Here is a 24,537-nt window from a genome sequence, read left to right as displayed (position 1 = left end):
AGGCTTCCCCGAGCTCTTCCACAGCTGCCCTCTCCTCACCCTCCTGGACTTGGCTTACACGTCCTGCCTTCACAGAGGGCTTTGGGGCCCCTCAGCCTCCAGTGTCCTGGTGTCCAACTTCTCAGGACTTTATCCCTTTCCTCTCCCATGGCCCAGTTCACACCTTCTATACTTCGTGTGGTTCACTCCTTAAAGCCCACCTTCTGCTGGAATGTATGAACCCTGTGGATGTAGGTGTGATGTTCCCTGTTGTAGCCTCAGTGCCAGGCTCAGGGCCCAGCACACAGTAGGTGCTCAGTAAACACTTGTTGAAAGGAATGAAGAACGGAAGGAAGGTGCTGAGCATTCTACTATCTTATTTAATACTTTTAAATTACGAGTATTGCTTAATTATTTAAGCATTTTTATTTTCTTTTAAGTAATATAGAATTTATATTATTGCTTTCTATTATTTCTAATTTAAATAAGTATTTATCATTTTTAATGAGCAAAGTATTAAATATTGAGGTGTTATTTGAATAATGAAAGTAATCACCTCATTATTTAAATTATCACCACCATTGTATAGATAAGGAAACTGAGGCTCAGAAGTCTAATCAGCTAGCAGAGCAAGGCCTTGAAACCGAGCCCAGGGTTCTCACATAGCAGCAGTAATATTTATCTGTAAAATGGACTTATGCGAAAATGAGAATGTAGTATCTGGCATACAGTAGGCACTCAATATGGGTGCCACAGCCCTGAACTAAGTCTGAGTTTCCACATTATCCTCCTTTTATTTTGAAGTGTAATAGAATTAAGACAGAAACAAACATGAGGAGGAGGAAAGTTTAGGGCCACAGAAGTGATTCTAGAGGAGGGTTCTTCTAGGGAAGGGAGTTCTATGATCTGAGAAGCATGAGGCTCCATCCAATTCCAGCCCCAGCACAAAACCTGGTCATAGAACCTAATCAAATGTCGGTAGAATGACTGAAACTCGCCCCATTTGAATAAACAAAGTGCCCAGAAGATCTGACCTACGTTAAGAATTCAGAAAAACACCCCACACAGGTCCAGCACTTGCCAGTGGCACATGATTGGCGTTTAATAAATGGTAGCCCCGAGTATCGCCATTGTCAGAGACGAAAGCCTTAATTGTATTATGCTTGCTAAATATTCCACTTTCTGACCCTGCGGTTCTCCTCCGACATGCCTTGATGAACTCGGGAGTGGCTGAGCGACTTGCTTTGGCTAGTGAGATGTGGCAGAAATGACATGTGTCATCGTCAGGTAGACTTTATGTGCTTTAGGAGTCAGCACATCTGTCATGGCTCCCGCATGAAGACAACACGGAAAAAAGCCACCACCAAGCAGTGGGGGACATGTACTGTGAGCAAGAAAGAAACCTTTGTGGATATCAGGTGCAGAGAGTCACAGGGTCATTTGTTCCTGTGGCATAACCTGGCCCATCTTGACTACGGTAACCGAGATTACGATTATAAAGATTTCTAAAGAAGCAGGCATTGTAACCAGACAGCACTCCAGGGAAAACCAGGCCGTGGACTCACCTATGTCTTTGGCTGGGATGAGCACGAAGCTGCTGTTGGTGATCTTGTATTCGGTGAGCAATATTGGGAGCAAAACCAACATAAAGATGATCAGAAATATCACCAAATTCAGCAACACCAGAAATCGCAAGAAGGAGAAATAGGACTGAATCCCAGTGCCAAATTTCCCTGGAAAAAAAGAAATCATTGAGCAGGAATACTGACCCACTGCCCACTGTAGATTTAGTCAGCCACACTGGGCTGAAGATGGAGGGATCCTGGTGGAGGGGATGGAGAAAGAAACATTTTATTTTTTCTACTGTTGTGTTTAAGGTTCTACTTCTAATGGTTTAAACTTTGACTTGTAAATGTACATTCAATCATAACTAACTATTTGAGAATGGTGTACAGGAGGACTCAATAGTTACCTTTTCTCACATAAAAATCGATTTCACTTCAGCACCATTTATTGCAAGACTAAACTTTCCCCCAATGAATTGTAGTAGTGCTTCAGCAATTGACTGTAATGTAAGAAGCCATTTCTGAATTCTCTATTGTATTCTATTGGTCTATTTTTCCATCCTTGCAACAATACCAGGTTAATTATTTTAGATAAGTATAATAATACTTGACATATAGTGCTATAAGTCTCAGCTTTATTCTTCCTCAGGTCTGCTTGATCCTCTGCATTTCTATATAAATTTTAGAATCAGCGTGTTAATTTTCATATGGATACATATACACAAAATATTCTGAGATTCTGATTGGGATTACATGAAATGTGCATGGGTCAATTTGAGGACAAGTGACATGTTTACAATATTAAATCTCTGATCCATGAACATGAGATATTTAGGTTCTTTAATTTCAATGCTGTACATTTTTATGTGCAGGATGATTCATATCTTTATATAAATACATATATATATATATATATATATGTAGTATGCCAATACTACATATATATATAAATTGAATACCTAGGAATATATATATATATATATATATATATATATATATATATATATAATTTATTTTATGCTCCTGTAAATTGGATCATTTTTAAATATTCATTTCCTAAGTGTTTGTTGCTGGTATATAGAAATACAATTGACTTTATATAGAGATCTTGTATGTAGCAACTTTACTTTTTTTTAAAAAAAGGCATTTGCTCAGGCGGTGTGGGCCAGTGGTTGAGCGTTAACCTATGAACCAAGAGGCCACAGTTCAATTCCTGGTCAGGGCACGTACCAGGCTGCAGGTTCGAACCCCAGTAGGGGACATGCAGGAGGCAGCCAATCAGTGATTCTCTCTCATCATTGATATTTCTATCTCTCCCTCTCCCTTCTTCTGAAATCAATTAAAAAATGTTTTTAAAAAGGCATTTTGTTTCTGTCTTTCCACTTCCTATGCCTTTCCCTCCATGGTTGTGCAATGGCTAGAACTTCCAGGATGATACAGATTTGAATCAGTGATAATCAGCACCCTTTTCTCATTCTCAATCTTAGGGGAAGCTTTCAATATTTCACCATTAAGTATGATGCTTGCTGCAGAATTTCTGTAGTTGTACTTAGCAGATTAAGAAAGTTCACATCTATTTCTTATTTGCTAAGAATGAGAATTGGTGGGATAAGCATATAATTTTTCTCCTTATTCTGTTAAGAATTACATTCATTGTTGTTGTTTTTTTAAGAAAAAAAATAAACTTTCCACCACATAATGATTAAATTATTAAGGACAGTCAGAAAGCACTTGAAGAGTGAGGATGTCTGCTTGTTCTTTGTGGGGGCAAAGAACTTATCTTTGAGACAGAAGATATGAGAGACCCACAATCTTTGCTTCTCTCTAAACCCAGCAACCCTGCCAGAGCAAGGAGCTTGACTATCACATTTTTACTTCCTGCCAGATGAGTACCTAGCAAGCCAAGAAATCACAGGAGTAGAGCATTGAAGAGAAAATCAAGGCCCCAGTTCCCCAGGGAAAAACTACCCTCCAATACACAAGCCACTTTTTGAATGAAAATCTCCGGAAAGGCCATCACTTAACAAGAGAGACGTGGTGGATAAAACCTTAGCCTCTGAAGTTGACTGCCTGGGTTCAAATTCTGGGTCTGCCTTCTCCTAGCCAGTGAACTTGTGCAAGTATTTTAACTTCTCTGAGCCATGCACGTGATAAATATCTGTATGGAAGGATCTTGTGAGAGCTAAAGTGAAATAATATGAGTAAATGTTTATACAAGGCCTGGTTCAGAGGAAAGGCTCAATAAAGGTTAGCTTTTATTACTAAATGTTACTCCAAACATGATGTTCACTTAGCTTTCAAAAATGAATGGTTCAAGTGAAACTCCTTAGAAATATGTTTACATTCTCTCAATAAAACCAAAAGAGGTAGTTCTTTGAATAGATTACCAATGGCATTTTACAGATCTTATAATAGTAATAATGGGAACAATAATTTCCTCCATTTCTCCTACATCACTCCTTACAAATTTTATAAAATTTCCATTCTAGTAGTTTTGAGGAGATGCTTGTAAATCATTTTGCTTTATGGTAGAAACTATGTAATCCTAGAAAGTATTTTCCCCTCTTGCTCTGCTATGTCAACCAAATGTTGAAATGTTTTTTCTTCTTCTAATTTTACGAGTATACTTTGGCACAACTTCCAATTTTTGTACACTTGCTATAGAATGAATTGTGTGTCACCCTCCAATTCATAGGTTGGAGCCCTAACCCCCAATGTGATGGTATTTGGAGGTGGGGCCTCTGGGAGATAATGAGGTTCCGATGAGGTCATGAGGGTGGGGCCCTCATAATGGGATTAGTGCCCATATAAGAAGAGGCACCGGTTCGAGTCTTCTCTTTCTCCTGCTCCTTAACCCTTCCTCCTGGAGTGTGCACAAAAAGAGGTCATTTGGGGAGGTGACCTGGTCTTGAACTTGCAGTCTCAGAACTATAAAAAAATGAATGTCTGTAGTCCAAGCTCCCTAGTCTATGTTACTTTGTCATGGCAGCCCGAGCTGCCTAATGCAATCCTGCACCCCACTGTCACTATTATGGGAAAGAAGGGATTATAAGTATCTCCAGGGTCATGGGTATCTGTGGCTGTATGGAGAAGCCTAATGAACTTCGTCTCAGAATAATGTTTTAAATGCACAAAATACAAACAAAACCAAATTTGTGATGGAATAACACCTTCATTGGCACATTAAATAATAAGATCTAGTGGTAGATCTGAAAACTGCTATAATTTCACAGTAGGGATGAGCATAAATGGTTTCCCAAGGTAACTACAATTGGAAGGAATAGGAAACTATCTGTGATTTTCCTGGTGACAAAGACACAGGTTCTGCTAATCCTAACGGTGGTGTTGCTCACATTCATCATGGAAGGAAATGCCAGGTTGCAGCTAAAAGACCATGAAAACGAAGCTGAATTTCCCCCCAGGCACTATTGTGGAGGAGCAGGTGCAGAGTGTGGGGCCTGGTACCTCCTATGCTGCGAATGTCGTCCCGCCACAGCTCCAGGTGGGTGGTCATCTCGCGAGCTTTCTCTAGGAACCTCTTCCAAGACTTGCTGCTATACCGTTTCCACTGGTCCCACTCAGATAAATACTTCATCTGGGTCTCCTGAATGTCCCTGCGTTAAAAAACAAGCATGACAATGACTATGGCACCACTGACCAGCCTTAGCATCGTATAAAACCCCAGCAGAGAGGATGTGGGAACCCTGGAGCCCTCAGACATCGCTGGTGGGAATGTAAAATGGTGTGGCCACTAGGGAAAGCAGAGTGGCCATTCCTTGAAAAGTTAAACCTAGAATTAACATTTGACCCAGGAATTCTACTCCTAGGTAGAGATCCCCAAAGGACGGAAAGCAGGGTCTCAAACCAAAACTTGTACCCGAATGTTCGCAGCAGCACTATTCACAATAGTCAAAAGGTGGGAACAAACCAAATATCTATCAACAGATGAATATATAAACAAAATGAGCTATATATCTACGCAATGGAATATTATTTAGCCATAAAAAAGAAGGAAGTACTGATGCATGCTACAACATGGATGAATCTCAGAAACATTTTATTCTGGACTGGCCTTGTGATCTGTTCAGACCACAGAATGCAGCAGAAGGGATGCTGTGCCAGTTCTAAGCACCGGCTCCCAGAAGACTTGCAGGATTCTGCTCTTCTCTTGGATACCAGCTGCTGCCATACGAACCTGCTGCAGGATGAGACCATTCCAGACCAGCCTACAGCGAGCGGAGCCTGAGCCTCGATGGGCAGAGCCACCTCTGACCACAGCTGGCCACAGATACATAGTGAGCCCAAATGGAACTAGAAGAATTGCCCAGTGCCAACTTGTAGACTTGAGAAATTGTTGTTTTAAGCTACAAAGTTGTGGGGTGACTTACTACGCAGCACAGCTAACTGATGCACACATACTCCATACTCTCTCCCTTCACATTGGCTAGATGCAGATAATAGTTCAGCTTTTGGAGGGCTGCAGAGCCACAAGATGGAAAGAACCTGGTCCCTAAATGACTGCAAAGTCCTCCATTGACCTGACCCAGGACTTTTATGTGAGCAAGAAATACATTTCTAAAAGGCTGACCTTTGACATGTTTGGGTATCTTTGTCACAGCAGCTTAGCTTACCCTAAGTAACAGTTTTGATTATGTGAGCTCTTGAGGAAATAAATGCATGCCATGCATAAAACGCACATCTGCCCCAAAACCTGCATCAGAGGCCTTCCAGGTGGCTACTGAACGAACCTTAGTCTCCGCTTCTCAGAGATGTTCAGTGCATACTTTCGAATGGATTGGCTATTGAGGTTTTCAGCGATTCCTTCCTCCAGTTGGGAGCTGTAAGAGTCTGTCGGCTTCAGCAAAGTGCCACTTTGCTTGTCTCGGGAGGGGATGTTGGTCCTCTTGCGTGCAATGGACCGGTAGCTTGGCAATTCTTGGAGGAAATTCACAGGTGGAGAAGAAAAGAAACTGGAGTCCACAGAGAGGCTCTCTGGGTAGGAAAGAAGAAAAGCAACATTCACTTCCAGTGAGCCAACAAACAAAAGTTGTGTAGGAGACTTATATTCTGAGGTGGGGGCAGGGGAAATCAGACAATAAATAGGCAATACATATTAAGCCAGGAGGTGATGCGTGGAAGAAAACCAGAGAGGGTTATGGGCACAGGTGCACTGTTTTTGATAAGATGGGGTCAGGTATGGTCTCTCTATTAAGGTGGCATTTCAGCTGAGGCTGAATGGAGGGAGGGTGTGAACTAGGTGGGTATTTGGGGAAGAGCATCCCGGAAGAGGAGAACAGCAAGTGCAAAGGCCCTGGGGCAGGGATGTGCATGGCATGTTTGAAGAAGAGCACAGAGGCCTGTTTGGCTGGAGAAAAGTAAATAAATAGAAAAGTACTTGAACAGAACTAAAGTTTCATTGGTGGCCCCCAGGAGCCACACCAGCCCTTCGTTGCCCCCACCTCTTGAATCTGGGCTGAATCTGTGACTTAACCAAAGGATGCAACAGATTGATCCTCTACCAGTTGCAGACCCAAGCCTTAAAGGAGTCTGAAGCTTCCACTTCTGCACTCGGGTGAGCCTGGCGCTGCTGTGTGAGCAGTCAGGCTAAGCTGCTGGGACAACCACATGGGAAGGAAGAGGCTCCAGCCTCGGAGGAAGAAACCCAGGTGCTGGGCTGAGGACCCCCGCAGGCTATGACAACCGGTCCCCAGTCCCCCTCGTCCTCCTCGCCAGGCACCGCCACGGGTGTGAAGAGGCCACCTGGACTCGGCCCCAGCAGACGGGACACGCAGCAGAGCAGCCACACTCTGCTGATTGCCTGGTGCACAACATCGGCAGGAACAATCAAATGGCTTTAGTCATCATGTTTGGAGCAGTTTATTAGCAGCAACAGGTAACTGGGACAGGGAGATGGGAAAAGCGGGGGTCAGAGAGGTGGTGGGGCCAAACCAAGTCATGCTGCGATCCCTGGATGTGACAGACGGGAAGCCACTGAGGGCTCTGGGTAGAAGCATGTCATAATCTGATTAATTTTAAAGGATCACTTAGGGCCCTAGCCAGTTTGGCTAAGTGGCTAGAGCGTGGGCCTGTGGACTGAAGGGTCCCAGGTTCGAGTCCGATCAAGGGCACATGCCCAGGTTTCAGGCTCCATTCCCAATAGGCGTGCAGGAGGCAGCCAATCAATGCTTCTCTCTCATCATTAATGTTTCTATCTCTCTCTCCCTCTCCCTTCCTCTCTAAAGTCAATAATAATAAAAAAATAAAATAAAATAAAGGAAGCCCTGGCTGGTTTGGTTCAGTGGATGGAGCGTCGGCTTGCAGACTGAAGGGTCCCTGGTTCGATTCCTATCAAGGGCACGTGCCCAGGTTGCAGGCTCGATCCCCAGTGGGGGGTGTGCAGGAGACAGCCGGTCAGTGATTCTCTCTCATCATTGATGTTTCTTTCTTTTTTTTTTTTTAATATATTTTATTGATTTTTTACAGAGAGGAAGGGAGAGAGATAGAGAGTTAGAAACATCGATGAGAGAGAAACATCGATCAGCTACCTCCTGCACATCTCCTACTGGGGATGTGCCGGCAACCCAGGAACATGCCTTTGACCGGAATCGAACCCGGGACCCTTCAGTCCGCAGGCTGACGCCCTATCCATTGAGCCAAACCGGTTTCGGCATTGATGTTTCTTTCTCTCTCTCCCTCCTCCTTCCTCTCTAAAATCAATTAAAAAAAAATTTTTTTTTTTAAAAAAAAGGAAAACTGTGGAGGCTGCAAAGCTAAAGACAGGGCCCACTTATAAGCATTAAAGGTGATCATATAGATGGAAGCGCTCAGTCCAGTGCCCGGCAAGCAGTGGACTCCACAAATGTCCGTGTAGATAACGGACAAGGGGCCGAGGGAGGGTGAGGGCGGTGGGAAGGGGTACAGCCAAGGCCTCGCTCTGAGTGGGAGTCTGACGGGGCAGAGCTGTAATCTTCGCCTCCCTGATGGGCCTGTGAGACACAATGGAGCAGCTGTCCCACTGCGGATGACACACAGCCACGTGTCTGGAGCCCGGCCAGTCACCGAGTGCAGGCCTGCCAGTCTCCCTCAACCTCCCACTTCCCCGCCCAGCACACCCTGGGATCTGTCACACTTCCAGTTCGTACCGGTGGCCTCCTAAAGCCAGTCAGGAGCGTGGCAGGTGGGTCCTAGAGGCGAGAGGGTCCAAGTCCAGGCTGGAGGCTACTCCTCCCTCTGGACAGCAACAAAGAGCTGTTATGAACCACAAACAAAGGCCTTTACATATGGAGCAGCACCGACCTACTGACTATTCAGCAGCTGTGGGGTCAGGGACCGAGCACTGGAGCTGGAGCCGGAGCTGGCTTGTCAGCCAGTAGCCAGGCCAACCCAGGCAAGAAAATGAGCGTCTCTGAATCGTACGTTCCTCATCTCCGGAACTGGGGGTGTGACCCCATGGACCTCATCAGCGTGACCGTGAGGACAGAGGTACAGCCTAGGATACATTGAGCACTTACTGTAATAGGCTATTCGTGGTACTCAATACGTGTCTCCACACTTAATGCTCTGAACTACCCTTTGAGTGGAATGATCCCATTTTGCAGATGAAGAAACTGAGGCTCGGAGAGGTCACGTGGCCTTTCCCATTCACACAGCTGTTAATATTGGAACTAGGACCCAATCACAGGTTTGTCAGATGCCAAAGCTGGGGTCCTCACCATGAAATGATCCAGTGGGCCATGGATTTGAAAGTTTTTCTTAATCACTACAATGCCATACCGATTAATGAATTGATTGTTCTTGCAAACGTTCCACAGGAAAGATACGTCCTATTTACATTTCATAATGACCGTTCCTGGTGGAAAACGATTATTTTCAAAATGGCCATCATTGAAGAGGAATGATTTTTTCCTTTTCAGACATTCTTGGGAAGTTCTCGATCTTCAAATAAAATAAAAAATCACAACCATACCTTTGAACACAGGCATCGTTATTTTTATAACTATGTTCCGCCTCCTCTCGCTCTCACATAGGACCACACTTTTCAAAGCCTGACAGCACCTGCTTTCTCACGCCAACCTGCAGAGGCAGGCAGCGAAGGGCCCTGGCTTTGCAGCAGGGAGGCTGGGGCCCAGAGAGCTGGCAGCCCGCCCAAGGCTCTGATGCCCAGCAGACTCCTGGCTCCACCGCTTCTTGCAGAGACAGGCACGTCACCTCTCGGAGCCTCGGTTTTCTCGTCCCCGGAAATAAGAAGAATGTCTCATTACAGTTACTGCCCGATGTTCTCCTGAGTTGGTCTGGCTGAAAGTGTCATCCGTGTGGCCGCTTAAGTCCTGGGGTCAGTGTGTGGGCTGTTTGTTGACCATTTGCACAGGGGTGGAGGGAGGGACATATTTCAGATGTTGAGGTGCCTCCATCTAGGAATATATAGAATCTGTTTGCCATCGAAGCCAGATTTCAGCAATTAGATCAGTGTTTCTCAACCTTCTGGCCCTTTAAATACAGTTCTTCATGTTGTGACCCAACCATAAAATTATTTTCGTTGCTACTTCATAACTGTAATGTTGCTACTGTTATGAATCGTAATGTAAATATACATTCTTGGGTACACGTATTGAGTACCTCGAATAGCCTATGCAGGATGATTTTAGGAGACCCCTGTGAAAGGGTCGTTCGACCGCCAAAGGGGTTGCGACCCACAGGTTGAGAACCGCTGAATTAAATGATCAGTGAGGTGGGCGGGTGAGTGGGTAATTGCAGGAAGGTTGCGGACAGGGACAGGCATAAGTACTTTTTGTGGTGTCTTGTATTCTTCCAGGTTAAGGACCAAGTTAGTCTCTCTGAGGCTTACAGCACAGTCTTGCTCATAGAAGGGCCTCCATCGGAAGAATGAATAAATGAACGAATGGGCAGATGCAGGCACATCTGGAGAGCATCTTTAGGTCCCAACTCTTCTTCACAGCTCTTTCCACAAGACGCCAAATCCCCCCAACGGCCATGAACACTCCCAGGATGTGGGCACAGGCTGACTGTGAGCTGAATGGTACTAACATCACCACCAGCCTCCCTCAGATGCTTGCCAAGAACTGAGCCCAACCATATTTGGTGCTGGGTTCACTTCAGGGATTTTCTTCCCACTCGCAGAATCATGGAAACTCCGGATAAGATGGGACCTTCTGGGTCACCCAGTCCTGGTCTCTCACCAGCTGCCATGGGAATTAGTTTGGTTGCATGGAGCCCCTCTGGGCAGGGACTCTGAGCTGAGCGCTGCGACGCTGAGAGGATGAAGGTTTGCAGACTGGCTTCCTGCCTCCCTAAGCGCCAGCCCATCGCACACAGCCCTGCCATTACTCCATCCACCGCCCTAATTATTTTCCTGTGTTGTGTCTGGTCTTCTCCCTCCCCCATTATTCTGTAATCTCTAAGAGGCCAGGGCCCCCATCTCTCTCCTTCACCACTAAATGAATGAATCATGAATGAATGAATTGGTGCTGGGGATACAGGCAACATTGGATCATCCACAGACAGACCAAAGTAGAGGCACCAAAATATTTAAGGAACTTAAGCTTTTAACATTATTCTTTTCTATATGGATGATATTTTTCACAATTTAAAAAAAATTTAAAGTTGGGGGGAAAAGCTGGCAAAAAATATTGAGATGTTGACCATATATTACATTTTTCCTATTTTAGGTGCTTTACACAAACCAACCCAATTAGGAACATGCTTTGCTGTTATTGCTCAGAGATCATCAAATGGCACATGCTCACCCAGTGTTGGTATTACTACCAAAGGAAAGTGGACATCAATTTCAGAACTTTCTGGACTTCTTTATACTTATATTCTATGGTTTGACATTGGTTTTATTTTGAATGCTAACCAGAGGTGGGGTCCCTGATTAATTTGTGCTCACAGCCACCAAAAAGTCTTAACCAGGGGCTCACAGACCAGGGAATCTAGTTAAAGCTGCTGACATCTCCACCAAGTGCTCAAAAACCTCCGAGGCCAGAGACTCATCGCTGCTCTACTCCTGGAAAGGCCACCCACTCATCCACCTGTTCATTCACTCACATACTCGAAAGCATTTACTGAGCAACTGCTATGTGCCATGCACTGTCCTAGAACTGGAACACAGCCCTGAATATGACTCACAAATTCCCCGGCCTTTAATGGGACTTATATTTTAGCTAGAGGAGGCAGACAGTAAACAAGCAAGAACAATATATTTCAGGTAATATGTGGAGAAAAATAAGGCAAGGGTGGGTTTGAGCAAAGCTTAAAGGGAGAGAAAGAACCGCATAGCTAGGTGGAAGAGCAGGTGCAAAGGCCCTGGGGCAGGACCATGCCCAGCCAGTTTAAGGAACAGGAGTAGAGAAGAGTTAGCAAGGAGGAAGGTATTAAGGTAGGAGTCAAGGCCACCAGGGACTATGGGCCAAGGTGAGACTATGGCAGAGGAATGACATGATCTAACTCAGACTTAACAGGATCTCTCAGCCAGCCCTGTGGCTATTTCTGTCCTTGGGCTGAGCAGTTTGGCATGGCTACGCACCATGCCAGGGCATCGTGTGTCAGGCTGCACTGTCCCTCTGCAATGGTAGAAATGTTCTATATCTGCACTAATATGGTGAGTATTAGCCATGTGTGGCTACTGAGCAATAGAAACGTGGCTGGTGAGACTGAGGAAACTGCTATGTGAATTTCTAATTTGATCAGACTTCATTAAATTTACTTCTCCATAGCCACACATGTATTGAACAATGTAGAGGGGCCTCATTCACAGGAGCCCAGAGCCTAGTCTGAGAGGGGAGAAGCCAGGAGTGCTGGGAGCCTCCTCTACCTGCCAGACTTCAGAACTTCAGGGCTGGGCGGGCCTGCATGAATCATGGCATCTGGCGCCTGGCACCAGGGTGGGGCCTGGGGGCAGGCCGGGTCCAAGGCTTTATAAACCATGAACAAGCAGCCTACGGGAGCAGTGACTAACTGGGTAATCAGAGCCATGCTGGGCCCAGGACCCAGGTCTCCTGGTTTTCAAGCCCGTGGAGCATCCCGGGGGCTGTCAGGGGAGCAGTGACTTTGATTCAATCTGTTTGAGGAGGTAACATCACCTGGTGGTTAAAAGCACAGCCTCGGGAGTCCGCTGACACCCGGCTGCCCTGGCAAGTTTCTTAACCACCCCGAGCCGTTTCCCACGTGTTAAATAGGGATGGTAGTTTCCACCTACACAGCCATCCTCAGGGTTAAACAGCTATGCTGAATAAAGTGCTTAGAAAACAAGCCTTTTTTTGTGAAGGGCCAGATAGTAAATACTCCTTACCACATGGTCTTTGTCACAACTACTCAACTCGGACGTTGTAGTAGGAAAGCTACATAAGTCATAAAATAAATGGGCACAATTGTGTTCTAATAAAATTTTATTTGTAAATATAGGTGGTGGCCTGGATTTGGCCTGCGGGTTGTGCTTTGTAGACCTCTGGCTGAGAGCAGTGCCTGGAACACTGTGCTATACATGGGTAGTTATTGACTGATGAACTGACTTGATTTACTATGAGCCTTGAGAAAGAAGATACCTACTAAAGATGACTCCTGGTGGCTAACTGGGCTCAAACTAAAAAAATAATAATATAACAAAACAACAACAACAACAACAAAACAGAGCCCAGCAGCCATTTCTACACAGGGGCTCTCATGCAAACTGCACCTCAAGGAGAAGCCTGCTCTGAACTACCTGCCTCTGCACTGAACTGCCTGCTTGCACTGTGTTTCTGCCACCTGAGCCAGCCCTTATCAAGGAGTTCATGGAATCTTAGTTCAACCAAAAGGACTGAGGCTTTCCCCGTCCAATTGGAGATGTGTGGCTCCAGCCAATCAGAGAGCCTCTATTCTGACCAAGCAGGACAGTGCCTTTTGGACCAATCAAACATCGAGGATTTGGAGTCCTCATTTGCAAGAGAACAGACGAATCAGGGACCAGGGGTGGGGACTTCTGTCCCTATAAGCCAGCTCCCCTCTGGCTCTGAGAGCACATTTTCCCTTTCCACTGAAGACAAAAGGGTGGGTTTCCCTGGCTGAGCTAAAGCACTGAAGATACCTCACTGGAGCAGAGCTGAGGAGACCAGCACAGCCAGAACAGACCAAAGCAGAGTGGAGCAGACCAGCACAGAGCAAAGCAGACCAGCAAGGAGCAGAGCAGATAGGGGCCTGGCCTCAGGCCCACCTGGTCCCTAGGACTGCCTCACAACCGTGCTATTTTCACAGCTGTGCTGATCACAATTGAGCTCTTTTCCACTGAATAAAGTTTCCTTCTTCACCGCACCCCAAACAGAGGATTCCTGTTGGTGTTGAATTGATGCCAATGACCATCGGTTGACTTATTTACTGATGAACATGAAGAATTGTATCTGCAGCGGGGGATCTTCTTGCTATGGACCAAGCTACTCCCTATGTGGCTGGTTTATCCTCCTTGGCCAGGATCTCTCCAAAAGAGATTTTCCTGCGGGTGACATTCATGACAACTAGTATTTACCATGTGCCATGATTATGCCAAACTCTGCATGCTTACCTCCTGTGACCCTCAAAATGACTCCGTGTACCACTGATTCTGAAATATGGAAAGTTCGGAGAAGACAAGAACTTTGCACAGTTGAGCTAAGGTCTGAACCCTCAGGGCAAAGATGCCAGCAAGCCTTCCTCCCTCTGACACCCCTGGTGACCAGCATGGGGCCTGGCCCATGACAGGTGCTCAAATAAACATTTGTCAGGTGAATACATGGACATGCTGGCTCTCGGTTCACATCATAATGTCCTTCTGTTTCGGGGGCTTGTCACGTAACTTTTCAGAGCCTGTTTCCACAGGGATAAAATGGACAAATAACACCTACTTCATGGAGTTGCTGTAAGGAATTCAAGCAAGTTACGTATTTGAAACCAAAATCAAACAGATGACCCGGGCTTAGCGGAGCCTCAGGAACTGGTTCCTGCCTGCCTGACCTCATGCCATCCCCTCCTCTAAGCGCCAGCTGGGAGCCTCCTCCAACACACCAAGGTCATTCCCACTCCAACCTTTTGCTCTTCCTGTGCCCTTTGAACACCCTTTCACCCACACTTCAGAGCGTCACCTGCATCGACTCCTTGGCATCCTTAGCCTGGGCTCCGAAGTCCCCTCCCCAGAGAGGCCTTCCGGACCACCCACCTAGGCAGGTCCCCCCTCCTCCCTATGCCATCACCTGTTAGTTCCTTCTCAGCAGTTCTGGTGAACTGTAACTACCCGATTTTTGTCTTTACCTGTTCAGTGTTCTCCCTGCTTTGTGAAAGCATGTCCCTGGCCTGCCTCTTTCACCACTAGGTCCCACGCCTGGAGCATGCTTAAGGCTCAAGGTCAGTTCCCTTCCTCCTCCTCCTGGTGGGTGGAGGGGAAGGCCCCACAGAAGCTCTGGGTGGGTCCCACACCCAAACAATGCTCCTTTAAAAAGCAACCAGACTACAACAAAGGTTACAACACTGAAAAGTCATTTCCCCCTTTTATCCCTCTAAATTCTTCACTTCCTAAAAGAAACAAACACACACCAACAGCCACTGGGGGCCTCTGGGCCTAATCTGGGCCTGAGTTGCTGGGCAGAATTCAGCCTCTTGCAGACAGAGTGGGGGGGGGGAATAAGCCAGATGGCTGGCTCCCCAGCGAACCATTGCAGCCTGAAAATGGCCCGTGCAGTCTCCAGCTGTTCCAGACCTGCAGAAGATCCCAACCTCTGGGACACCTGTAAGGGTGATGAGTGACCCAGATGAATGGGCTTAGCAGATAAACACTGCAGGTTGAATGGTTACTTCAATTTTAATACTCTCTGTTGCAATAAAACAGCCCAAAGAATAGTTGTTTAACTCTATAACTATCTAATAGCGTGCCTCCAGAAAGTACAGGCACACAGCACATGCAGTCATAAATCTTATAACGTTAGAGCTAAGAAGGCCCGAATAATGATAATGCCAACAGCTACCATTCAAGTGCACAGGACCGGTGTGGTGCTAGATTCTTGACATGCTTATCTCCGTCTATCCTCTTGGTGACCCTAGCAGAGCGGGATGATTATCTCTGCTTTACAGATTAGAAAACTGAGGCTCAGAGAGGCAACAGGACTTGCTCAAGGTCACACAGCTGATAACTGGCCAAGTCAGGGTTCACACCTAAGTCAGGCAGTTCCATAAAAACTACCACCAGAGGTTCTCTTCATTTATCTTTAAAAAACAAAAAAGTTCCACCTCCCCTCACAGGAGGAGTCTAATGGGCCTGTTTAGTTTTATCCCTTCACCCTCTAGGGCAGCGGTTCTCAACCTTCCTAATGCCGCGACCCTTTAATACAGTTCCTCATGTGGTGGTGACCCCTGATTTCATTGTTACAAATTGAACATAATTAAAGCATAGTGATTAATCACAAAAACAATATGTAATTATATATGTGTTTTCCGATGGTCTTAGGCGACCCCTGTGAAAGGGTCGTTCGACCCCCAAAGGGGTCACAACCCACAGGTTGAGAACCGCTGCTCTAGGGGGTCCCTGCTTCAGAGGCCCAGACATCTGGCAAGTGGGGTCAATCCAAACAGTCCCAACAGGGCCTGCCAGGTCCCCTCCTAAGAGCGGTGCCCTTGAGGAGGAGAGAGGAGTGGTCAGTGGCCCTGGAGCCATCACACGGGTTTTAATTCTGTCCAGCCCCCACCTCATGGTGATCTGATCATCTTGGATGAGTCACTTGGGTTCGCCCACTAAACAATGAGATAATGGTCATAGTCACTCCTCACAGAAGTGTCAGGAGTCTCTGAGCTTGGCCGTTCCTCAAAAAAGTTAAATACAGAGCCAGGCCTTTGTGGTTTAGTGGGTGAGTGTCAACCCAGAAACCAAGAGGTCACTGGTTCAATTCCCGGTCAGGGCACACGCCTGGGTTTTGGGCTTGATCTCCAGTAGGGGGCATTCAGGAGGCAGCCAATACACTGAGTGGCCAGATTATTATGACCACCCCATCAGTACTTCATTGACACTTCCAAAAATACTGAATATTGAAAACTTCCTAAGCAAATACTCTCAAGGTTTTAATATTATTTGCATAACTAATTCACTTCATTGTACTGATGGGGTGGTCATAATAATCTGGCCACTCAGTGTAAATGATGTTTCTTTCTCATCGATGTTTCTATCTTTCTATCCCTTTCCCTTCCTGTCTCTCTAAAAATCAATTTAAAAATATATTTTTAAAAAGTTAAACACAGACTTACCATATCATCTAGCAATTCTACTCCAGGGTGTATGCCTCAAATAACTGGAAACAGGTGTTAAAGCAGAAACTTGTGCATAAATGTTCACAGCGGCATTTACCCCAACAGCCAATCCAAATGTGCATCCATGGGTGAATGGATAAACTGTGCTATATCCACACAATGGAATAGTATTCAGCCGGAAAATGGAATCAAGTACAGTACCAATACATGCTACAACAGGGCTGGGGCTCACAAACATCCTTATTGCCCTGGCCAGTGTTGTTCAGTGGGTTGAAGTGTTGTCCCATACACCAAAAGGTTGTGGGTTCGATCCCTGGTGGGGGTGCATGCAAGAGACAACTGATCAATGTTTCTCTCTCACATAGATGTTTCTTTCTCCCTCCCTTTCTCCCTCTAAGATCAATTTAAAAAAAATACTTATTTTAAGTGAAAAAAACAACCGCCATAAAAGGTCACATAGTCTATGATTCCATTTATATGAAACTAGAGGCTCAGTGCACAAAATTTGTGCATTGGGGGGGTGTCCCTCAGCCCGGCCTGTACCCTCTCCAACCTGGGACCCCCTGGGGGATGTCGGACTGGGGAAACTGGGGCTCAGAAGAGGAAGTAACTTGCTCAAGGTCACAAGGCATTTTTTTTTTCGGCAACAATACCATGTCTGGGCCAGAAAAGTGATCTCTGGATAGAAGGCTGATGAGTAGAATTCTCACCATTAAGACTTTCTTTTATACACAATCTTTATTCTTTTCATGATTTGGAAATCCGTATAATATAGGCATCAGGGGGCAGTCACCAAGGCAACCAGAGCTGCAAGGTTGCCCACAGAGAACTTTGTATCACTGGCCAAGATTCCACCTGGCCACAGACAGGGCTTATAAGAGGCTAAGTCGGTGTCTTAACCCAGTGGTTCTCAACCTGTGGGTCGCGACCCCTTTGGCGGTCGAACGACCCTTTCACAGGGGTCATCTAAGACCATCCTGCATATCAGATATTTACATGACGATTCATAACAGTAGCAACATTACAATTATGAAGTAGCAACGAAAATAATTTTATGGTTGGGTCACAACATGAGGAACTGTATTTAAAGGGCCAGAAGGTTGAGAACCACTGTCTTAACCCCACCCCTACTCTTAAGAACAAAACAACTCAAGAGAATTGAGAATACAGTTCAATGGATACTTTGAAAGGGCGAGGCCAGGGTCTGTATGGATTACAGAGAAGGGACACAGAGTATAGCCTGTGGGAGGAGAGGTAATCAGGGAAGACTTCCAGAGGGAAGTGATAGCAGATGGAAAGAAGAGAAGAGCAGTATGCCTTATAAAGAAGCATGGTAATGGCCCCCAGGGGAGAGGGAACACAAGGAGCTTCTCAGTCTCAAGAAGCAACATGCAAGTGTCGGGGGGGATATGGGAGCTAAGACAGGGACCAAACCACAAAGGGCATCCCTCAACTAATATTTACTGAAGGCCCACTATGCACCAAATACTGTGCTAAGCATGCGGATGCAATGGGGAGCCAAACAGGCCCAGCCCCTGCCCTCCTGGAGTTTATCATCTAGTAGGATATTAATTAACAACAGTTAACGCTCCCATGGCAGCCAGTCTCCAGGATGGGCCCCAAGGATGCATCCTCTCCCGCAATATCCTGACACTCATAACTTTATATAGGCTTCTTCCACACTGAACGGGGCCAATAAAATATTGCAGAGCCAGGCCAGTGTGGCTCAGTGGTTGAGCACCGACCTATGAAACAGGAGGTCACGGTTCGATTCCCAGTCAAGGCACATGCCCAGGTTGTGGGCTCAATCCCTAGTGTGGGGCATGCAGGAGGCAGCCGATCAATGATTCTCTCTCACCATTGATGTTTCTATCTCTCTCCCTCCCCCTTCCACTCTGAAATCAGTTAAAATATATTTTAAAAAATATTGCAGAAATACTACTGTGATTTCTGACACCAGATCATAAAGGCATTACAGCTTTTGCTTTGCTCTCTCTTAGATCGTCTGCTCTGGGGAAGCCAGCCGCCAGGTCACGATGACACTCAGCAGTCCCCTGGGAGGTCCATGTGGAAAGGAACTGAGGCCTCCTGCCAACAGCCAGTGTGAGTTCGCCATCTGTGTGAGCAAGTAATCTCAGGGGGGATCTTCCAGCCACAGGCAAGCCTTCAGATGAGACCATGACTGAAACCTCATGAGAGACCACAGCCAGAACCACCTAGACAAGTCGTTCCCAAAGTTCTGACCATCAGAAATTGTAAGAGAATGAGTATCACTGTTCTAAGCCACTAAATTTTGGGGTGATTTGTAACACAGCATAGATAATGAATACAAACATTAAGTTCTTTGTATAAATCAACTCTCTTAATCCTTATAACACCCTGAAGTGGGTACTATTCTTATCTCCACTTAATACATAAGGAAACTAAGACACCAAGCAGTTAAGTGCCTTGTCCAAAGGCAAATCCAGGAAATGGGAAAATGAGGATTTGTATCTGGGTATCGGAGTCTAGACTTACCATCACTACAGTGTAGCTGTGGTCCCCTGCTTGCCTCTCTCCTCCCCTCCTTCCCTCCCTTCTTTCATTTATTTGTCACAATTTAGCATCTACTATGTGGCAGACACTGTTCTAGGTCCTCAGGGAACAAGACAAGCCCCTGCTTTGCATGGCACCCATATTCTAGAAGAAGAGACAACTAACAAAAAAAGTAAACAATCAAACTAGATGACTTCAGATAGTGATAATGCTTTGAAGGAATAAGCAAGGTCATGGGTCAGGGAAAGCGAGCTGGGGTACTTCTTCAGACAAAATGACTCTAGCGGTCCCCCTCTCTGAAATGATATTTGAGCAGACCCGACAGGAGGTGGAGGAAGGGGAGGCTGACATACAAAGAACAAAGAGAAATGTAGTTGAGGCAAAGAGAACAGCAGATGCAAAGGCCCTGAGGCAGAAACCACCCTGATATGCTAAAGGAATTGGAAGGCAGCCAGTGTAGCAGACTGGGTCAAGGGTGATGAAGGCCTGGAGAGGAGGCTGGGGCCAAATCTCCAGGCCTTGTTGGCCACCAGAGAAAAGACTGGCCTTTATACTCAGAGCAGTGGGAAGCTACCTGAAAGTTTAATTACGAAGGGGAGTGGTGTGATCTATCGCTTAGATACAGGGGTGGGGAACCTTTTTTCTGCCAACGGCCATTCGGATATTTATAACATCATTCATGGGCCGTACAAAATTATCAACCTAAAAATTAGCCTGCTATATTTGCTCAAACATTTAATTAACTCACCCTTATTGCCTTGGCAGGGCCAGACCAAATGATTCCTCTGGCCTTATACAGGCCCGGGGGCCAGACACTCCCCACCCCTGATAGAGGAGGCACAGGCTGCATTCCATAAACCAGATCCCCTATGTTTCCCGCCCACCTCCAGTTGTACTCCCATGATGCCCATATAACGGATAACCCTTTACAAAGTGCTACAAAGTTATAAACATGTCCCTTCTGAGCCTTCCACCCATGCTAGTGGGTACAAGGTCAAACATATCATCTGTCCAAGGTCTGGGGGAGACTTTAGAAGGGCCAGTTATACTCATAAAAAGATGCTTAGAGTCCCCTTAAACACCCAGGAAAGATCCAAAAAAGATGAATCTCACACCGTCTGTATAGGAAACTATGGCATCTTGAATGTGATTGATTGTGCTAAAATAAGAGAAAGATAAATAGAAACCAACTAAAATAATCCTTGAATGGCCGTTATTGAAAGGTTAAAGCTGATGCCGCAGGATGAATAATGAGCTAAAAAAAAAATTGCCATCAAGCCCAGTCTGAGTTCTGATTCCTGAGCAAGTTCCCGGGGTTTGGGTCCCTTCTGGATGTCTTTCCTTTTTCTTCTTCTAAACGTTGAGAACAATCCAGTCATAAGGGCGCAGATCTACACTCATGTTTTACTGTAAATCCGTGCAACAAAACCACTCTCCTCAAACTGAATTAGAGAAAGCACTGCAGATAAAGCTCAGAATACAGTCTTGTGTTTTGTTAAGGGAAAATTCAAGATACAAATGCTACAAGGAAGCCTGCCTGGGTGCTGGCAACTTTTCTATCTTGACTGGGTGGTGGTTGTCCATGATTTTGTAAAAGTTCACGGAGCAAGACACAACTTTCTCCCAAGGGAAAAAAACAACATTATCATGCTTGCTTGGTTACCATTCATTGTGCTTTCTCTGTACCAGGCACTGTGCTAGGCACTTCACACGTTTTTCTCTCAGCTATAATCCCACCAGCATCCTATTCCCACTTGACTGCTTCAGAATCTGGGGCTCAGAGAAGGCAAACCACTTAGCAAAGATCACACAGCAATAAACAGCTGAGGCAGAACTCGGTTCCAAGTTCATCTCATTGTAAACACTGAAATGTCTGGGGGCTGGCGTCTCCTACCAGAATGTTAGAACTGGTGGGGATCTCAAAATCTTTTCATTTAACCGCTAAGGCTATTTGGAGACTAGCCCAGGATCCCTCCGCCAGCAACGGGAAGACAAAGCCACCTCGCTCTGGACTCCCAGTGTCGTCGTGGTCTGGTGGTGTAGGCGCCCTCTTAACTGGGTGAGGATGGGTGAGAGGAGGGAGAACGGGAATAAGAAAGACCGCTTCCCTCCCCCTCCCCGCAAAGACTGGGAGGGAGGAAAGAGGCTGGGCTCTCGCCAAGTTCCAGGCACCTCGCCGCGTGCCCTCCGACCCCTAGGAGCACCGTCCCGCCGCCCTACCTGGATGGACGAAGGGCTGCCTCCTGGGCCTGCCGGGCGGGAGCGCACTGGCACTGGACTCGCTCATGGCTGCGCTCACGCCGCGCCCCGAAGAGGCCGCCGGAGACCCGCTCCGGCCGCCGCCGCCACCACCTCCCGGCCTTCCCTCCCGGAGCCGGGATTCCAGGTTCCGGCGTGGACGTCACAGAGGCCGGGGCGGGGCGCGGAGGCCGCTCTTCCCACGCCCGCCCCGCGCTGGACCACTCGGGGGCGGGCGCGCGCCGGGATGTGTCCGCAGGGGGTCGTGTGATGTAAGCCCCGTGTCGCGTCCCGGCTCGGGGATGGGGGCCTTGGCTGGAGATCCGAGACTGCTCCATCCAGTGGCCTGATACGGGGCGACCTCCCAGATGTCTCACTAAACATTTTGCAAGTATAATAAAAATAACCAACCTGTAAACAAGTGTTCCTCTAAGTTACCATTTGGGCACAAACGGGGGGCGGGGGCGGGGGGGGGGCAAGGATATAGCTGGACATGTTTGTAAGCGCATAAGGTGTCTCTGGAGTGGGGAGCTGCACGGCGGGTGAGAAAGGTGTCAGAGAGGGTTCTCCCTCTGTGCCGTGTTTGTCAAATTTTACACCGTGTCCACGTTTCATTTCTGCCTGTATACATCTATTCATGGACAGTTTAAAACATAGAATTACAAGGAATCGCCAAATTAAATAAGTAACGGGGAAGTGCCCTCTGCAGGAGAACTCCAACTAATATATATGGGTATGTGGCTAGTTCAAGGAGGTGGAGCATAATTCCCCGCCCGCCCCCCCCCCCCCCCTTTTAGTGTGAGCTGCACAAGTGACTTCCTTCCAAAGAGGGCCGTATGGAAAGGAGAGGGTGGGGCACACAGGCCACTGTGCCTGGATAACACCCGCCCAACACTCTCAGGCCGACAATCAAGATCAACATCTACAGTCCTAAGCCATGTTGATGGGAGGCGCTCTTAATGTGAAGTCATGAGAATGACCCTTTACCTAGGGGGGCCTTTCTCACCAGTAGATGTGGGCCGTTCTTTGGGAAAATAACCCGTCTAATCATAAGAAAAACATCAGACAAACCCTAATGGAGGGGCGTCCTACAAGATATTGATGAGCTCCACGAGGCTGTCAAAGTCATCAAAAACAAGGAAAGGCTGAGAACCGCCCCTGCCCAGGGGAGCCTCTGGAGACATGCCCACGTAAGGGTAATGTGGTCGCCAGGGTGGGAATGTGGAACAGGAAAAAGCAACAAATAAAGTGCTTTACAAATCAAGCGTGGACTTCAGATAATAGCCATGCGTGGATATTGGTCCATCTATTGTGAGAAATGTACCATGCTGATGTAAGATCGTCATAATCAGAGAAACTGGGTCTGAGGTGTATGGAAACCCTTTGTACTCTTCTCAAAGTTTTTCTGTAACTCTAAAACTATTCCAAAATAGAAAAACTGATTTTTTTTTTTTAAAGTAATTGTCTGGCTCAAAAGAAAGACTCTTTTTATTGTATTAAGGGTAGGGTCACTGGTTTCCAATCGGAACTTCATTTCCAATTATTCCCCTAGTAAGCTGGACCACATGCCTCTGTTTTCTCACTGATGGCATATACTACTTGATCCTGAGCTGCGGAGAATAATCACCTGCAGTGCCTGGGCAGAGCATCTAATCTGGGCACCAACACCACACTTACATAAAAGGAAATCCAAAGATTAAATGTAAATAGTAAAACCATGGAAGTACTAACATCAACATAATAAGAGGGTTGTTTTTTTAAGTATTAGAGAGGGGAAGGTTTTATTAAATTTGACTCAAACCCAGAAGCCAAAAAAGCATGATCACTTCAACTACATAAAAACTTTAAATAATGACATTTGTACCAGGATAGTCCTTGCAATGTTATTTATAATAGCAAAAAAGTGGGAGCAACCTAAATCTCCATGGAAAGGAGGTTTGTTCAATCAAGTTTGACACATACGTCCAGCTGTTATATAGCTCTATGTGTAGATATGAAGAAAGTTCTCCGTGCATGTCAGTGAAAAAAGCAAGGTGCAGAAGTGTAGTAGGTAAGCTACGATTTGGGGAAGGAAAAAACAAGAATATGTACGTGTTTGAAAATGCATAGTATATCGCTGGACAACAGTGGGAGTATTACTATTGTCCTCACCAGAGCTGCCTCCTGCCCCTTGATCCAGCCCATAGCTCCGGAAGGGGCTGGATGGAACCCGTTTTCTTTACAAATGGAGGACAGAATGGGGTGGATGTGGTGGGGACTGGTCAGTGACCCTAGAAAGAAGGCTCAGAACTCCTGGCACTCCTCTCGCTCCTGCTGATGTCACCGGGCACCTGGCCCTGGCTGGGGTCTGCGTTCTGGTCAGGTGAGGCCTGGGCTTCTCTCCAGGGCAGGGGAACCAGCCCAGACTCCTGAAGGAGACTCCTCCCTCCCCACAGAGGACTAATTTTATAGGAATAGAAATGAGGTCGTTTTCTGGGAAAATGCCGCAAAAATATCTTGTTTGAACGAGGTAGAAGAGGAAGAAGGCCAGATGCCAGACAGATTCAGAGGATGGCAAGTTCCAAGGGGAGCCACCTCTTGCCACGGCGCCCCCTCGGAGCATTCTCATTTCTAGCACTTTTTGGTACAACTTCTGTCTACATTATTTGCTACACTAGAGTATAAATAAGCTTGGTGAGGGCTCTCTTTTATTATTAGGAGGATAATAATAATCATAATAGCCACTTGTTGAGAACTTACTCTGCACCACAACCTTATGATCACAACACCTCGTTTAATTTTCATCATCCCTAAGAAGACAGGAGGAACCTTCAATCCCCATTTTATAGAGAACGAACGCATAAATAAGTAGAACAACAAGTTGATCTCTCTCTCTCTCTCTAAAATCAATCAATAAAAAATATAGTAAGTCAAAAGTGCATTTAGTACACCTAACCTACTGAACATCATTGCTTAGCCTAGC

At 46.3% G+C, this 24,537-nt stretch overlaps 1 protein-coding gene across 2 annotated transcripts in view; it reads right to left on the bottom strand.

The window, feature by feature from the left end:
• TMC7 (transmembrane channel like 7) overlaps positions 1-21,661 on the bottom strand; it is a 51,686-nt gene extending 30,025 nt beyond the window's left edge. For both annotated transcript variants that reach the window (XM_070411549.1, XM_070411550.1), the window contains exons 1-4: positions 21,558-21,661; positions 6,293-6,536; positions 5,010-5,158; positions 1,545-1,712 (exon numbers count right to left, since the gene is read on the bottom strand). In XM_070411549.1, the coding sequence (XP_070267650.1) occupies positions 1,545-1,712; positions 5,010-5,158; positions 6,293-6,536; positions 21,558-21,624 (628 nt within the window). In that variant the 5' untranslated portion in view covers positions 21,625-21,661. The remainder of the gene's footprint in view (positions 1-1,544; positions 1,713-5,009; positions 5,159-6,292; positions 6,537-21,557) is intronic.
• Positions 21,662-24,537: the final 2,876 nt, after the last annotated feature.

This window comes from Myotis yumanensis, unplaced genomic scaffold, assembly GCF_028538775.1.
Source record: "Myotis yumanensis isolate MYYU_CA2020_CCGP unplaced genomic scaffold, mMyoYum1.0.hap1 SCAF_4, whole genome shotgun sequence".
In the NCBI taxonomy this organism is placed as follows: Eukaryota; Metazoa; Chordata; class Mammalia; order Chiroptera; family Vespertilionidae; genus Myotis; species Myotis yumanensis.
The sequence above is the reverse complement of the archived record's forward strand: the minus strand, read 5'-3'. Positions and strand labels throughout refer to the sequence as shown.